We start from the raw sequence: 17,221 nt of genomic DNA, 5'->3' as shown, positions 1-17,221 counted from the left end.
CTGACCCTCCACACAAACGGACCCCCACCTCCCACCCTTTGTGCATGATATATGTTCCCTCTCACCTCCATCAAGGACTGGGCAAACAGAGACCAAGAAAAAAAAGAACAGCTCTCTTATCAGGGTTCCTATGCAGTATGGAATAAAGAAAAGAGAGTCTGTAAAACATTTCTGTTTCCAGACTATTGCTCCTATTCCAACGGGGCTGACGCTCAACGCCGAGTGACTCTCAGCGAGGAGCAGTGGCAGAGTGTAGTGTTCCAGGTGTTGATTTATATTATGAAGTAGCCTAAACATTTCTTTTTATCATGAGAGAGAGAGAATAGCGACCCACTGGGTCGATAATAGCAGTCTGGATAGTCTGGATTATGTGTTGAACTTCTTCGTATGTGTCTAATATAGTTTCTTCCTTTGTAAAAATGTGCCGCTCTGCCTGTCTGTCTGCAAGTCTGTGGACTTGTCCATGTCTGTGATTGGTCATATACTGCAAACACCGCCCCGTTCATGTGAACGCGCTCACAGCCAGATTGAGAAACCCTGAGTTGATATACCGAGTTGATAACCAGCGTCGTAGGACCACTTAGCGTGATCTTGTTTGTTAGGGTTAGTTAAGCCAGATAACGAGAAGATACCCTGGGTATGTTGAACTCACTTCGTAGTACAGGCCTCTGGACACAATAACAAACACACCGGATCAAGCGAAAGGTAAAAAAAAAAAGGTTTTATTTCTCTGTAGGGTCCTTTCTATAATGTTGTCAGACACTTCCAATAACAATCGGAGCCTGTCAGTCAGTGGTAAAAAGAAGCACTTTGAGTGGATGTAACGTTACATTGATGCCTTCACAGCTTGTTTTGCAGCTGCCAGTTACAGCGTTCTCCCTCAATACTGGACCTATTTCAAAAATGTATGCCCCCATTTGTTGCTTTAACACAAAAACATGGGAAAATAAGGGAACGTGGGAACATTTGTATTAAACTTGACTTTAACTTTAAAACCCTTAAGCCACCAGGATACCACGAGTTTGTATTTTCAACATTCTTCCTCTCATCAGCTTATGGAGAATACATTAATGTGTTCATGTGTTTAATCGTTGCACAAAGCACTTTTACAATGAGGCCAAATCTGTTGGTAGTGTGAAGATTAAAGGCTTCTTATCCTTTCACCAGTATTTCAACCACTCTAAAGTCCACCAGCCCAACACTTTTATGGCTTACTTTTATGTTTTCATTTCTGCCTTCAACTACGAACTATTGCGTCATCAAATATCCTGATGAACTCGTGTAATTAACCCCGAAAAAAAAACACGTGTTCAGCAAATATTGCAGGTTGTTGCTCTGTAGTCTCCTCATTGTGTATTTCCTCTATCAGTGCAGCCTTGTGGTTGTCTAACATTACGCAACTCGTGAGTTAGGAAAACCGTTATAACCAGCTGTAACCTCACACCCAGAGAGACAACGTACCGTTGAGGGAAGACGAGGATAAATGATTTCAGGGTAAAGAGGAGAAGACAAGAAAACAATCTAAGTCAAAAGTAAAGGGTAGAAGAACAGAGCCCAGGTCTCTGGAGTGATGGGAAAGTTTAAGAAACCAGATTTCAATTCAATTTGATCACTGAGACAAATATCTAACATTTGTGAATGTGAAATCACATTCATAGGACAATATTGTTCTTTATTTTTTCATTTTATTGGAATCTCAAAAGCAAAGGCTGAGCCAAGAGGATCTAAGTTTAGAGAAAATACTCAAAATCTCATTTTGAAGTTGATAGTAACATGTAGGAGAAACTGTCTGGACAAACATTCAATCATCTTTAGAATTTTGCTGTCTGACTGAATAACTAACTTTCATTGAAATTACATCTGTTCTTTAATCATACACACTGGTTATGTTGGACTTGTGTTGCATCATAGCAGTGTTGCATCACTGAGTGCACAGCAAACCAGTGGCATATCTGCGGCATCTTAAATAGGATGGCAAAGATGGGGTGTGGCAATGAGCCACTACAAGAAAGAACATCCTTCACTTAGAGGAAAACAGCATCTTTTTCATAGAAAATGCACTGTCTTGATAGTTCAGCTTCTGAAATAAAAGTGTAGGAACAGGGACAAAAAAATAGCAAAGGACAAAAGGTGAATCCACTTCTGCAGACCAGGAATAATTCTTTTAAACATTTTAGTCTTTCAGCAACAACCAATGAAAGTTGGCATCCTTCCCTCATCAAGAATAGCAAAAAGATGCACAATGCACAACAATTCTCTCTACAATGACCATCACACATAAAACGGCTGCCTAGATATGACAAATGATTATTTTGTTTTAACATCAGCGTGTCCGTGTTGAGTGGTAATTAATTAAACATTGTTACATTTTGAATTTTAAGGGCAAAGTTCTGAGATTTTACCACCAAATACATTAGGTAGCTACGACAGAGTATTAGGGCCACATTGAGGGAAAAAAAATCGGAGATTTCGAGAATAAAGTCATAATATTATGAGAATAAAGTCATAACTTTACGAGAAAAAAAGTCGTAATATTACGAGAAAAACAAGAAGTCTTTTCCTCCTCCGCAAAAGAGGCAGTTTCCCCATCAGGTCTGTGTGGTTCTTTCTTCGGAATAAACGCAACTTCTTGCACAATCTTTTCAAGGTCCTGATACTGATGATAATGTGATGCTGATGTGCCAAAATATGAAGTATTTGGTTATTTGTGAAACCTAAACTAAAGTATAACTTCACAAGATGCTCCACGTTCCTCATTTTCACACTATTTCCCCTCTAAAATAACACGTAAAATTACTACTTTATATTATTATGACTTTATTCTCATAATATAACGACTTTTTCCTCTTAAACGTATGACTTTTTTATCATAATACAACTTTTTTTTCTCGTAAATTTATGACTTTATTCTCGTAATATTATGACTTTATTCTCGGAATCTCAGATTTATTTTTTTCCCTCAATCTGGCCCTAATACTCCGTTGTAGATAGCTACCCATTTGGAAATGATAGTATTTTGCTAGAAACTCAGTCTCCAGGACTGATGGAGATGAAGGCCAACCTTTAATAAGGTTCTTAACCAATAAAAACACTTGATTTTGAAGTGGCACCTGGGGGGTCCAATCAGGTTTCTGGGCTGGCACTTGTCTGGCCACCTCTTAGACACACCCCTGTCTCAAACTGAGAGTATTCCAGTTCAGAGCACTTCTGAACATTTAAAGGATCAGTCACAGCTGCAGAGACAGGTGAGTCATTTATAAATTATACAAGTATATATAAGTAAATATTGACTAAATCCATCATGATATTCATCCATATTCTTAAAAATGAGCAAAGTAAAAATATTGCATTTAATTTATTTCAATAAAAATCCAGTATTTTATTCTTAAAGGGTCAGGCATTTTTATATAATGACATTGTTGCATCTGTTTGGTCAAATTCTATTTATGTAAGAACAAGACTATTACATACGATTTAGGATAGGTTTCAGATGTTAAGAACTTTTATCCCATCTGTACTCTAGGGGCTGTTCAGGGAAAGATCATTTCTGCTAAGCTGAGCTTTTCTGTGTCCATGAAAGTATGTTGTTGGCTTAATTAATGGTGGTGACTAACAGGGCAGCCATGTAGTACAAAAACATCTGAGTCAGTCTGGCAAAAGGTATAGCCTAACAAGTCTAGTGACTCTTAACCCAACCCTTCAAACAGATGTGGTACTGTGGCAGATGTGGGGCATACTTTCCAACCCTCCTCATTTTCCCTGAAGACACCCGTTTTTCATTGTCCTCTCCTGTAGCTCATGAAAAAAATCATGCTCCTCTGTCTCCTCCGGTGCTCCTATGACATCTGCAAGATTTCAAAGACCGGGGAAAAACAAGCAGTAAGAGCTGATCTGAGATCTGCTGTCAAATTCTCCCATCAGAGGCTAGATTTTTTAAAGCCTGAAAACAGAGCCATGAGGAGGAGCAGAAGTCTCTCTCAGAACACTTGAATTACAATATGCTGAAAGGTTATTATGGAATTTTTGCCCAATGATGCCAAAAATATACTGCCTACTGCCACTTTAAAGGTCCTATATCGTGCTCATTTTAAGGTTCTTACTTGTATTTTGGGTTTCTACTAGAACATGTTTACATACTTTAATGTTTAAAAAACACATTATTTTCCTCATTCTGTCTGCTTGAATATACCTGTATTCATGCTCTGTCTGAAACGCTCCGCTTTAGTAAATTTCAATGGAATGGCAACAGAATTGCGTTGCTAGGCAACAGCTTGGGTCCATGTGTACTTCCTGTCAGCTGATTTCATTTACATACACTGCAACAGGAAACAAACTGGGACACATTTAGAATGTTTATGTTTAAAACCTTGTAATGGTCTAAATATTGTATATTTGTGACATCACAAATGGACAGAAATCCTGACGGCTGGTTTCAAAAGCACAGTTTCTGAATACTAATAATAATAATGTGTATTTCTCCGTATATTGAGCGTTTCGATACTTTCACAGTATTTATATAGAACTTGAACCTGCTTTATAATATATAAGACATGAAAATCTCACTTTTTACAATATGGGACCTTTAATTCAGTCCCTCCACATTTTCACATCATTATTCATCTGTATTCCAGTAGCCTATAAAATGAAATCAACACACACTGACACACTGACACATACATACACACCCACACACACGCACATACATACACACACACACACACACACACACACACACACACACACTCACGCATGGACCTCCACACTAACACGCCAGGGTGGGACCGGATGCTGCCTCTTTAAACTCTTCATCTCCGCGCGCCCGCCGGCGACCGTGCTGGAGCTGCATTCACGTCCGACCATAAAATGCGTAAAAGTGGACTTGCCATGTGAACAAATATTGTCCATGTTAGGTTTGTGTTCACATCATTCACTGTAACTATCATTCACGTTCACACGGCAGGTGAATTATCTGTGAGTTCTATGTAACGTCTAAGAAATAAACTGTGTTTCAGCATGCGTGTGTGTGTGTGTGTGTGTGTGTTTATGTGTGAGTGTTTAGAGAGAGAGAGCGGATTCCCTCGTCTCGTGTCGTCTCTCACGAGGGCCGCCCCGCGCTGCGCGTCCATGAGGCCGAGAGGGATTTGCGCGCCCGCGTTTGAATACCGGCTCGAGCCGGTAAAGAGCTGCTATAAAGAGAGAAGAGAGCAGGAAACCATCGAGGAGAGACAACAGATGCGGCTCTCTGTGGTAGTGACAAAATAGACCAAAATATCGGCTCTACTACTTATGTCTTTATTTATTTTTTATTTGTATTTTAAAAGAAATACGTAAATGATTGAAAGGTAAATAGTCTAATACATTAAAGATGCAGTGAAATGAGGAGGAGAGAGACCAGCAGAAGACTCCAGCCTCTCTGAGCGTCGGTAGCGGTGAGTAGCGTTCACATGTCAGCTGCAGCTGTGAGATGATGCTGTCTAACGTTCACGGGCAGCAGTCAGCTGATCCGCTGTGTTACTGTTGACTAACCGACACTACAGGAGGTATAGTGGTCTGCTCTCTGACAATAACGAGACACAACAGTCTTTATTGATGTTATTATGTTATTGGCACACACAAAATGGCTATAGGCCTTTATGTAAATATACTCTTGATATCTGTGTTAACCCATCAGTGAGCTGGAGGAACAGCTGGGATGCAGCACATTGACATCATCCCTCCTCCTCCTCATCCTCTTCCTCCTCCTCCTCTCCCTCCCCCTCCTCTTCATCCTCTTCCTCCTCCTCCTCTTCCTCCTATACTGCGTCTAAAAACATGTCAATCAAGTCAGTTCAAGGCAGGTTAAAAAAACAACCTCAAAACATTTATTCAATCACAGACAAGTGCATAATTCAGATGCATTCACAGATTGAAAAAATGTAATATCGCAATATTATGTTTTGTGATACTGTATCAATTCTCAAAAACACTGTATTTTAAATTAATAGCTTACATGAAAAGATGAACTAAGTCATTACTTTATTTCATTCTCAAAGTAGTGCTATGATGTTGGATGATACAGGGACTGTGATAAATGCAGATCCCACTGTTCTGACTGCAGAAAAAGTCAACTTTTTTTACTCAGATTTTATGTATATGGTGGTGTGTTCTTTATGCAATGACAGTTTTCCGAAAATTAGATTGAAAATATATCACCTTGCTTACAGTATCGCAATATATCACAATATATTGAATCGTAACCCCTGTATCATGATACGTATCTTCGTATCGCCAGATTCTTCTATTTTTGCAAACGTTTCTCAGCCTTAAAAAAACATTTTTCTAAGCCTGACGCTGAGATTTTAGACCAACTTGCAACATATTGATCACATTTCCATGTCCACATTTTATCAAGATAAAGGTGCCTGTACATTATCAGCATGTGACCAAGAACCCTCACCTGATTTCACACAGGTGTGGGTCCCGGAACAAACCAATGAAAATCCTAGATATCAATTACATTACATATCAACAAATAGGATGCAATCCAATACATCAATCCCCAGAAGCAATATAGTATATATGAGAAATATAATAAATCCATTTTTTTTATTTTCATTATAGGTTAATCTATCAATTGTTTTTTCAGCCAATTAAATAAATTGCTTAGTCTATAAAAAAATCAGAAAATAGTAACCATGATGATTTAGCATAATTGTTGGAATCCACAATCAATGGAATTTTAAAGCCAATGTTACAAATGTTCTGTGTGGAGTTTGCATGTTCTGCCCGGGTGTTAGCGTGGCTGCAGCAGTATGTTCGACAGTTCTGGGGAAAGTTATGCTGTAGTTGTAGTTGCTAGGTAGGTAATTAGTCGATTAAAATATTTAATTGCAATTCATCGCATGATTTTCCATAGTTAATCGCGATTAATTGCAAATGAATCAAAAAAAATGTTTGTGTTCAAAATGTACTTTAAAGGGAGATTTGTCAAGTTTTTAATACTCTTATCAACATGGGAGTGGACAAATATGCTGCTTTATGCTGCTTTATGTATATATATATTATTGGAACTCAATTAACAACACAAAACAATGACAGATATTGTCCAGAAACCCTCACAGGTACTGCATTTAGCATTAAAAATATGCTCATATCATAACATGGCAAACTGCAGCCCAACAGGCAACAACAGCTGTCAGTGTGTCAGTGTGCTGACTTGACTATGACTTGCCCCAAACTGCATGTGATTATCATAAAGTGGGCATGTCTGTAAAGGGGAGACTCGTGGGTACCCATAGAACCCATTTTCATTCACATATCTTGAGGTCAAAGGTCAAGGGACCCCTTTGAAAATGGCGTTATTATCGCATTAACTTTGACAGCCCTAATAAAAATGTTTGGATGAGAGAGTGACCCGTGGCTCGGAGCAGACAGATTTTGGTGATCGAAGCAGAGAATAAATTAGCAGTAAAGTTGTCATGTGGTAAAACATTGTTTCAGCAAACTATTTGAACATGAATTGACACTCCTTTGCCAACAATCGCATCACTTCGATGAGCAGCAATTGAAATTGACAACACAGATTTAGGTCTAGTTGCGAAACCAAACACAACCTGAACTGAAAATGAACAGAAAACAAGACGATTAAATCTCAATTATTTTGTATGACAATTAATTGTCAACTAAAATGTCATAATCGTGACAGTCAGAGTTTCAGTCACGACTCCAGGAGCAGCAGCCAGTCGTTGTTTCCACCAAGAAAAGTCTGTGTCTGTAAGTTTGTGGTGGAAGTTAGGACTTCAAAATGAGCTCACTGATGTCATCTCTGTTTCTTCCTCCAGGCGGCCTGCTGTATAGCCATGAGGGTGCCCAATTCCGAGCGTTGTTTGGGTCCAAATGTTTACCCAGAGGTGCCCGACGGCGGCTGGGGCTGGGCTGTGGCCGTGGCCTTCTTCTTGGTGGAGGTCTGCACTTACGGGAGCCTCAAGAGCCTGGGTGTCTTCCTCCAGGATCTGATGGAAGAGTTTGGAGAGAGCAACAGCCGAGTGTCATGGGTCATCTCCATCTGTGTCTTCATCTTTACCTTCACTGGTCAGTCACTCATATGTGTAGCCAGGCCAATAAAAGGAAAAAATATATATATACTTTTTCAGAGTATTTTTCACGAATGTGAATGACAATTGTGTGTGTCTCATTTGCGGTGCGAGCGTGTCAGTCGGTAAAAGATGTAACATCAGTCTACGAACAGAGAAGGTAAAGAGCTGAAGACGATAGTCTCTGTTTACCAAGCTGACGAAGGCCAACACAGCAACAGAGGCTTCGTTTAGTGGCGCACATTCTAACTAAAAACAAAAAGCCCTTCACCTATGGCAGAATTGTAATAGACTCAATGATTGCAGTGACTGAATGTTATTAAAGGATCATAAAAGTAAGACTGAAAGTCTGCTATTGCCAATCTGCTGTGAGTAGCTCTCAGCCACTTTCATGTTGTCAAATTAGCTCTCAGAAGAAACATAGGTTGGAGTTTGAGTCACTGGATGTAGACTGTGGGTTAAAGTCGTATCTCCCACAGCATCCTCTTCCTCTTCCGCAAGGCCACTGTGTCTGCATCCTGTGCTTAGCGACTAGCCAGAGCATTTTCTGTTCCCCTTTATGGCAGAATGACAATGTGTGGAGCCAGACCTTTCTTTAGCGCTGACACAGCGCTGTGGAGATAGGTCTGCCTAGGCAAGACTGGTTTACTATAACATTAAACTAAGAAACAGCAAACATTCATCATTTGAGAAGTATTTCTGCTGGAAAAATGACTTTTATAACTTTTACCAAAGTAGTTGCAGATTAATTATCTGCCGATCAACTAAGAAATAAATCTTTGTTTCGGCTCTACATCCTTGTATTGAACACTTGTATTTAGGGAGGGAACGGTTCAGGTAAAAGATTCGGTTCGCTTGTCGCGGTTCGGGACGTTTATGAATTGTTCGGTTCATTTGAAATAAGTTATGAGGCCAATTGTGTGTTTTTTTCATGTAGTTAGGCTCACGTTACTTAGCCGCTCTATACACTTAAGCAACACAGTAATTCCAGCAGCACAATCCCTGTAATGTGTTTTATAGTTTATATATAGTTTATTATTTTTAGATAACACAGTGGCACAGAAATCCAACCGTATTCCTCCAAATACTGCACTTTTTGAGTGGAAAAACTAATCTTTCAATTAAGAGCTGATAATCAGGGAATTGAGACATATATTAAACTGTTATTTTTTTTTTTTTTGGTAGTATAGTTCTGGTTGAGCTTATGCTTCAATTTATGTTAAAGGCCTTAGTCTATAATCACATCATATTTATATGAAAATAACAAAGCTGCATTTTTTGTTTGCACTAATGACTGTAGAAGACCTATTCTTTCAATTAAGATTTGACAATGAAGAAGAGTTTATGTTCTTTATGTAAGCCATACTTTTATTAAGGCAAACACTTATTTTTGCCAAATAAATGAAAAGCATGTTGAAATCAGAACATGACCTCCTTGCAGTAACATAAATGAACCGAACCGAACCGAAAATCGTGACCTCAAAACCGTGATATGAACCGAACCATGAATTTTGTGAACACCCCTACTTGTATTGCATAAAATCATGAAGACACATCCTCGATCAATAATTCAGTTCTAACAGGACAGCCGTGCTCCCAAATTAAGGTCTGCAAAGGGGAGAAATTGCTACTGATTACTGATCTGCTGCATGCGTATGTGGATTTACGGTATCCAGGTTACTACAGTACACGTAAACATGTCGCCCAGTTACCTGTATAACCTGAGTTCTCAGAGTAACTGGGTTTGTTTTGTTGCTCATTAACATAGTGATATCCATTTACTGCTGAGCTAATAATCCTCAACCTAAGTATGATTATACTAACTGTGCATCACCCATATGCATGTACAGTCATGTCTGCGCAGCAATAACACTAATGATCTGTTCAACAGGCCATACTAAGTTATTGTGCAACAACTAATATATATAGGTTAACTGAGTTGAACTGATTAAATGAAATGCTTGTTATGTCTTCCATCCCCCCCTCCCCCACCCCAGCTCCCCTGTCCACGATGCTGAGCAACCGCTTCGGCTGCCGTCCAGTAGTGATGATGGGAGGCTTCCTCATCAGCCTGGGAACCGTCACCTCGGCCTTCACCAACTCCATCAATGAGATGTACATCACCATCGGTGTTGTCTCAGGTACTTATCAAACTCCATCTGTCTTTGTGTGTCTTTCATTGTAATGTTTCTTCTTTTAAATCACGCCTCAAAACCTACCTTTACAGGAAGGCCTTTTTATAGCAATCCCTTGTTTTAAATTTCATTGTTGTTGTCTTTTTGTACAAAAGTCTCATGTTCAACATTTTATTTTGGCCAATGTTTTTATGTTTTTATTCTGTATTGTTTTTTATCTTGATGTTTGCACTATTTTAACTTATGTAAAGCACTTTGTAACTATGTTTGGAAAGGTCCTATACAAATAACATTTATTATTATTATTATTATTAATGACTGTATTGATCTTGCAGATGTGTTTGTCTTGTTTACAGTAACAGACTGTAATGAATGAACTAAAGCAGCGTCATCATCAACAACAACAACAAAATCTGAACCAATCTGTTTCTTCCAGAGCTGTCCAATGACTGAGAGGTGATCAGCCTCTTCTAAACACCATGCAGCTTTAGTTTCTAGGAAGGAGTGACAGAGCAGAGCAGGAAAAACTGGAGCAGCCAAATATTCCCCCCAAAAAACTCTAAATTCTCTTTCAGATCAGGATTTAGGGAGCAGGAAATGGCTGAGGAGGAAGGAATAAATTGACTGGATGATGATGCTTTAGATTACCACGTTTGTGCATCTGAAATGGACCACAGCTAACCTGACATCCCTCCCCCCCCCACCCCCTCTCTCCCCTGCTTCTCTTACTTTGTCTTTACATGCTTTTTGTCTTTCAGCAGCAGCTGTAGCAAAGCTCAATCATCTCTCGCAGCCTGCCACCTTTGACAAAGGAGTGACCTGACACTTCCCATGTGGGCCAGTGGCTGTCACGTTCCCCTTTTTCTCTTCTCTTCATTGTTTACAGGCCTCGGCTACTCCTTCGCCTTCCTCCCCACCGTCACCATCCTAGCCCAGTACTTCTCCAGACGGCGGGCCCTCGTCACCTCCGTCGCTTCCTCCGGAGAATCCTTCGCCATATTTGCATTTGCTCCGGGTGAGTGTTCGAGTCTCAGAGGGGGCAGTTAGCTAAAATACAACCTTAATAAACTGGAGCTATTTTTGATAATAATAATAATAATAATAATAATATTAAAGCTGCGAGCAGCGATGAACGGGCCCTCGCACCTCCTTGCGCGTCGAGGGTACTGGCGGGACGTCGATCGACGTGGCCAGGCACGATGAAACCGGAACTCTGATGAGTGCAATGACGCCTGCCACAAGACTCTACGACAAACGGTTAATGAGTTATGAAAGGGGGTGTGGCTAATGCGTAAGGGGCGGGGAAAACCATACGAATGAAACAGGAACCCTCTGCTGAGTGATATGACACCTCCCAAAAGACTCTACGACAAACGGTTCATGAGTTATGGAAGGGGGTGGGGCTAACGTCTTGGGGCGGGGCTATGAGTCTATTTTTGCATGTAAATGACATCATGACTGGACCCTTATCATGCCTGAGAAATTCGGGGCGGATCAGACTACGTACAGTGGAGAAACTTCCTGTTTCATGGCGAATGGCCCAAAATGGCCGCCACGCCACGGTCAGTGAAAACTCACCATTGAATAACTTTTTATCCTTATGGTCTTAAGATGGTCCTGACCAAATTTCAAGTTGTTCTGATTAAATCTGTAGGAGGAGTTACACGAAAGTACATGACCTATGAAACAAAAATCGCACATTAAATTCAAAATGGCTGACTTCCTGTTGAGTTTTGGGCATACTTCCAAGAGGCTTTTTTGTGCATCTCCACATGTTACATCTGTCTACCAAATATCATACATGTAGGTGAAGATGGAGCGAGGGGCTACATTTTTCCAACATTCTAGGGGGCGCTAGCGAGCCAATTTGCAATAGCCAAGCCCGAGACCATTAAAATATAAAATTTTTCACCGCGTCTGATAAATGTGCCAAGTTTAGCACCGTTTTGAGCGTGGCAAAGGCCTCGAAAAGAGCAATTCATTTGCATGAAAAAGAAAAAGAAAAAAAAGAATAATGCCTACAGTGTCAATAGGGCCTTCGCTGGCCCGACGTTGCCGGTGCTCGGGCACTAAATATTGAGTGTGTAAGTTGTTTACCTTGCTGAGGAGCTTTACTACCTGCAGTATTTACAACTTATACACTATTTTGTAGACACATTTTCGGTGAACGGTCGTGGTTAACTTACCGTGGTGATCGCACTAACCTATGTTACAAATACATTGGTTTCCTGTGAGTGCTTCACAATAAAAGCCATCCCGTGTTTTGCCAGTTGAAAATGTGAAGCATCAGCGGTAGGAAATGTTGGTTTAGCATTAGCATTAGCAGTAACTTCAGTTAAATCCAGCTCTGATAGGGCTGTAGACAAGCCCCCAGGAAGTGCGCCGCTCGTTGATCCCAACTTTCGTAGTGGCCAAACGTCGGTACTGCAACTTCCGTGTCAGTCACGTGATGCCATTGGGCCCAAAAATACTTTTTCCCATAGACTTACATTGGGAAAGAGACGTCTGTAACTCAGCAGATAATTTTTTTTTGAGGTGAATCAACTTCCCCGTACGAACACTCTACTAGCCCTTTTTAGTTTTTAAAGTTGTAAAAAGCACTAATAGCCGAATCCAGAGTTATTTCCCTTCCTCCGTTCATGTGACTGAGACCCAGACCGAGGCTGGAGCGCAAGCCGTGACGACGTCGTGACGGTTGGACCCCGTGACCGAATCATGTGACCGAGCGGACGCTACTGCGCATGTTCCATGTAGCCCAAGATCCGGGTACTTTTCCAGACGGAAGTCGAGCCATTTAGGCTTCATGCGCCGATGAGCAACTTTCATAGGAGTGAACGGGGCCCAGCCTCCAACACTGTATCCAGTTCTCTTTATACATCCATGGTCTGTAGGACAGTGAACAGGTAACAGTCAGGCTGATGCTATCAATGGGATCAAATTACAAACAGTAACACTGGATACATGTGAAGGCAAGTTGAATCCAGCATGGGAAGAGAGAGGTAATTATATCATGTAAATACACTAAATGGCTATTACTGAAAAGATGTAGACCATAAATAGCATGCGATATTGGTTTTGATATCATAACTAGTTCAAATGGATGTATTTATTACTCCTTTAAAAAGTTGCCAGCTCTCATTTTCTGGTCTTATCTGAAATACACTATAACATACATACACATATACTACATCTCTCTCTCTAAATGTAATAGTAATAATGACCTATGCTGTCCTCTCTCCACAGCTTTCACCACACTGAAGGAACACATTGGCTGGCGCTACTGTCTGGTTGTCCTCGGCACCTTTCAGGCGTCTGTGATTGGCTGTGGGCTTCTCCTTCGTCCAATCATCATTGAGCCGGAGCCTGTGAAGGAGGACACTGAATCAGACAAACAGCCTCTCTCTTTGAAGCAGCTGCAGACTGTTTACGAGTTGGAGAACGAACAAACCGGGACTTCCATCAGGTCAGGAGCGTCCCGGGGTTCAGAGGACTCTGGTGTCACCTCCCTCTCCACATCGAACGGAGACCTGAGGACCGCAGGAGCTGAAAGCAAGGCTCTGATGGAGTGGGAGGAGGTGCAGGACAAAGAGCCCAAGGAGCCATCGCTGTCCACACCTCCCACCCCAGTCAATCCTCCCAGCCCCAAACTTCTGGACTTCTCTGTGCTTAAAGACGGCGCCTTCATCTGGTACTCCCTCTTTGGCTTGTTCGCCACGCTGGGCTTCTTCGCCCCGCAGCTCTACATCATCGAGCTGAGCAAGAGCCGCGGCGTGGAGCCCGGCATGGCCTCCTACATGCTCTCCGTGATGGCCGTGGCCGAGATCTTCGGCCGCCTGTCCATCGGGATGGTGTTGAACAAGGTCCGCTGCAGGAAGACCCTGGTGCTGCTGGTCTGCGTGGTCCTGCTGTGCCTGGTGCTGGTGGCCTTCACTATCGTGTGGGAGTTCTGGGGCCTAGTGGTCTGCTGCGCCCTCTACGGCTACTTCATGGGCACCGTCGGGTCCACTCACATCCCGCTGCTGGCTGAGGAGGACGTGGTGGGCATCCAGAAGATGGCGTCGTCTGTGGGAGTGTACGTCTTCATCCAGAGCTTCGCTGGGCTGGCAGGGCCGCCGCTTGGAGGTACAAGAGACTGTTCACCTTCTCTCTGATTGCACTCATCAGTGTAGGACTTTTTCCTAACAGCTGTTTTGTCTTCCAGGTGCGTTGGTGGATGTCACGCAGAACTACGGAGCTGCATTCTACTCCTGTGCGGCGGGCATGGGCCTCAGCGCCGTTTGCCTGGCTCTGGTCGGCCCGGCCAAGTCCGGCATGTGCAAAAGACGGAGCGGAAACAAAGAGGAAGGCAGGAGCACAGAGGAAGAGGAGAAAATGTCTCAGGATAGCGGCCAGGCAGACATTTCGGATGTGGGCTTGGCCCTGGAGGACAGTCCGGTCAGACAGGCTGCGGATCAGGACAACGCCTCTGTAATAAGAACCTTACCACAGCATGACATCACCTCATAACCACTGACTCGTCACCAGGACCAACAAGAAATACAGTCCAGATGCAGTGTCACTAACACTAATCCCAGATGCTGCTGGTTCCAAATCTCAGGTGTCAATCTCTCTCACATTCTCAAAAGCTTGAAGTTCACTCCTTCCCAGGAAGTCTGTCCTCTAATACCAAAGACACATCCATGCGGAGCTCATGGTCACACCTTAGCTATTTCACTACTTTACACACATTCCTGTTCCAGCTGTTTAGGGAAAACCTCACTTTCACAATCCTCCGTATATACTATCATTAGTTTGAGTACCTTTTATCTCAGGAAAGACGTGTTGTCGTCATGGATACTGAAGCGCGTCATGAGCAGGAGTTGATATCTGTCAGAAGCTGAAGTTGTGCTCATCGATTCCTGCTGATGTCGAGGCGTGCGTCCTCATCAGAGCCCTGCTTCAACACCTGCACGACGTGTCGTTCAACACATGATGGATGCAAGCTCGACAACCACATGAACACAGTCACATCTTCACACACAGCGGAACACGCCGCGGCTTTAAAATGTAATTCTTGCAAAATGAACCGTGGATAAGCTACCTGTACACATTTGATGCATGGAAGAATGATTTCAGTACTGCTAAAGGTGGACAAGAAAAGCAATTTGTGCATACAGTTTTGTGTCTTATCCGTCAGCCTTATGCACATTCATGTAATCGATATTTTAAGTTCTACCACTATGGTAACTAACCTAATTATTGCAGCAGTGTTCACTGATCCTTGAGCTTCAGCTTAGTCTCTGTAGCCTGTATTCTATGATTCTATGATACTGGAGGTTGTGTTGGATTCATTTTGCACGAGTCTAAGGAACCTTTACATCCTTAATTTTGCACTGCTTCGGGTGAAAGCATTGACTGTAATATCTATTATTTAAGTTCTCATGATGTACTATACGATGACCTTGTTACAAGTAACGGCAGACAAACTGAAAAGCATCCACGTTACAAGAGAAGAACCTAAAGTTCACGGCGATTTATTTACTGAGCACATACTTGTTTCCCTCAACATGCTGGTGAACTGCTCAATATCCTTTATACAGTATGTGCTGTCAATTTAATAATAATAATAACTTTATTTAGCACCGTTCGAAAACAAAGTTACAAAGTGCTTTACAATAAAAGCACGATAAAAGTAATGAAACATCCAGAACTTAAAGGTCCCATATGGTTAAAAGTGAGATTTGTATGTCTTTTACATGAGAAAGCAGGTTTAAGTGCTGGAAGTAAACATGGACCCAAGCTGTTGCCAGGAAACGCAATTCCGTTGCCATTCCGTTGAAATGCACTAAAACGGAGTGTTTCAGACAGAGGGTAAATACAGGTATATTCAGGCAGACAGTATGAGGAAAATAGAGATTATTTGGAACATTAAAGAATGTAAACATGTTCTAGTAGAAATACAAAATGCAAGTATGAACCTGAAAATTAGCATGATATGGGACCTTTAAGATCTAAACAAGATCAAATCAAATATCAATTTGGGTAGCTATGTTTAATCTGCCGAGCAAGCCCAGTTTTACCTCGTTGTCCTGCTGCTTTCATGTTCAGTAATCCTCTCAGAAGGATTACTTGACATCCTGAAAACCTGTTCTCAATCACGGAACCCGTCAGCTATCAGTCTGGCGAATTGTTTGCAGTCCGATTAGTAACTTGAGATGCGAGACTGGAGTTTGAGTGTACGGCCAGATTTCACAAGTTGCCAGTTTACAAGCTAATTTGAAACCACTAAAAAGCTAAATCATCGTCAGACGATAGCCGACGGGTCCTGCCTCTTCTGCCCTCCACACGGACTGTTTACCTACCTTCAACCAAAGCCTGCTAGAACGTGATTGGTCAATACTACTCGGACTACAAAAACGGAAACCAGAACGCTCCCGATGCCCAAATCTTGTGCCGTTGATTACAGATTCTACGTGTGAATGCAGAATCTTGTTTATAGAGATTAGATCAGCTCCGCTTGGCATCAGATTTGTGGCCTAACATCCACTTTCGTTGCCAAAAGGCTTCGGGCGTATTGTTGTTTTTCCCACACTCATGTCACCTGACATTGTGATTGTGGGGCTACATAGCGGCCGTGTGATCCAAGCGATATTAAAACATCATTTTAAAACTATTCTATCAGCCGCTGACCTTTAAACTGTAGAATTGGGCCCAGAGTTGCGGCGGCACTGTGGTGCAGTGGTTAGCACTGTCGACTCACAGCAAGAGGGTCGTGTTAGCGTGGGTTTTCTCCGGGCGCTCAGGTTTCCTCCCACAGTCCAAAGACATGCAGGTTAGGTTAATCACTGACTCTAAATGTCCCGTAGGTGTGAATGTGAGCGTGAATGGTTGTTTGTCTCTGTGATAGTCTGGAGACCTGTCCAGGGTTTACTCCGCCATCGCCCAATGTCAGATGGGATCGGCTCCAGCCCGCCCCCCCGCCCGCAACCTCGAATAGGATAAGCGTTTACAGATAACAGATGGATGGATGAATCC

At 42.1% G+C, this 17,221-nt stretch overlaps 1 protein-coding gene across 4 annotated transcripts; it reads left to right on the top strand.

Annotated features, from left to right (window-relative positions):
- Nucleotides 1-648: 648 nt before the first annotated feature.
- Nucleotides 649-15,360, top strand: slc16a6b (solute carrier family 16 member 6b). 4 transcript variants are annotated; one of them, XM_037791959.1, is made up of 6 exons: nucleotides 649-705; nucleotides 7,821-8,070; nucleotides 10,070-10,213; nucleotides 11,094-11,222; nucleotides 13,451-14,329; nucleotides 14,409-15,360. In XM_037791959.1, exons 2-6 carry the CDS (start codon nucleotides 7,839-7,841, stop codon nucleotides 14,711-14,713), a joined length of 1,689 nt encoding a protein of 562 aa, XP_037647887.1. In that variant the 5' UTR covers nucleotides 649-705; nucleotides 7,821-7,838; the 3' UTR covers nucleotides 14,714-15,360. The 4 variants fall into 4 exon arrangements, with proteins under 4 accessions (XP_037647887.1, XP_037647888.1, XP_037647885.1 ...); XM_037791960.1 differs by lacking the exon at nucleotides 649-705 and adding an exon at nucleotides 4,794-4,971; XM_037791957.1 differs by lacking the exon at nucleotides 649-705 and adding an exon at nucleotides 5,056-5,247.
- Nucleotides 15,361-17,221: the final 1,861 nt, after the last annotated feature.

Source organism: Sebastes umbrosus, chromosome 14 (assembly GCF_015220745.1).
Source record: "Sebastes umbrosus isolate fSebUmb1 chromosome 14, fSebUmb1.pri, whole genome shotgun sequence".
In the NCBI taxonomy this organism is placed as follows: Eukaryota; Metazoa; Chordata; class Actinopteri; order Perciformes; family Sebastidae; genus Sebastes; species Sebastes umbrosus.
Note: the sequence above shows the minus strand (reverse complement) of the source record. Positions and strands in the feature narration are given on the sequence as shown.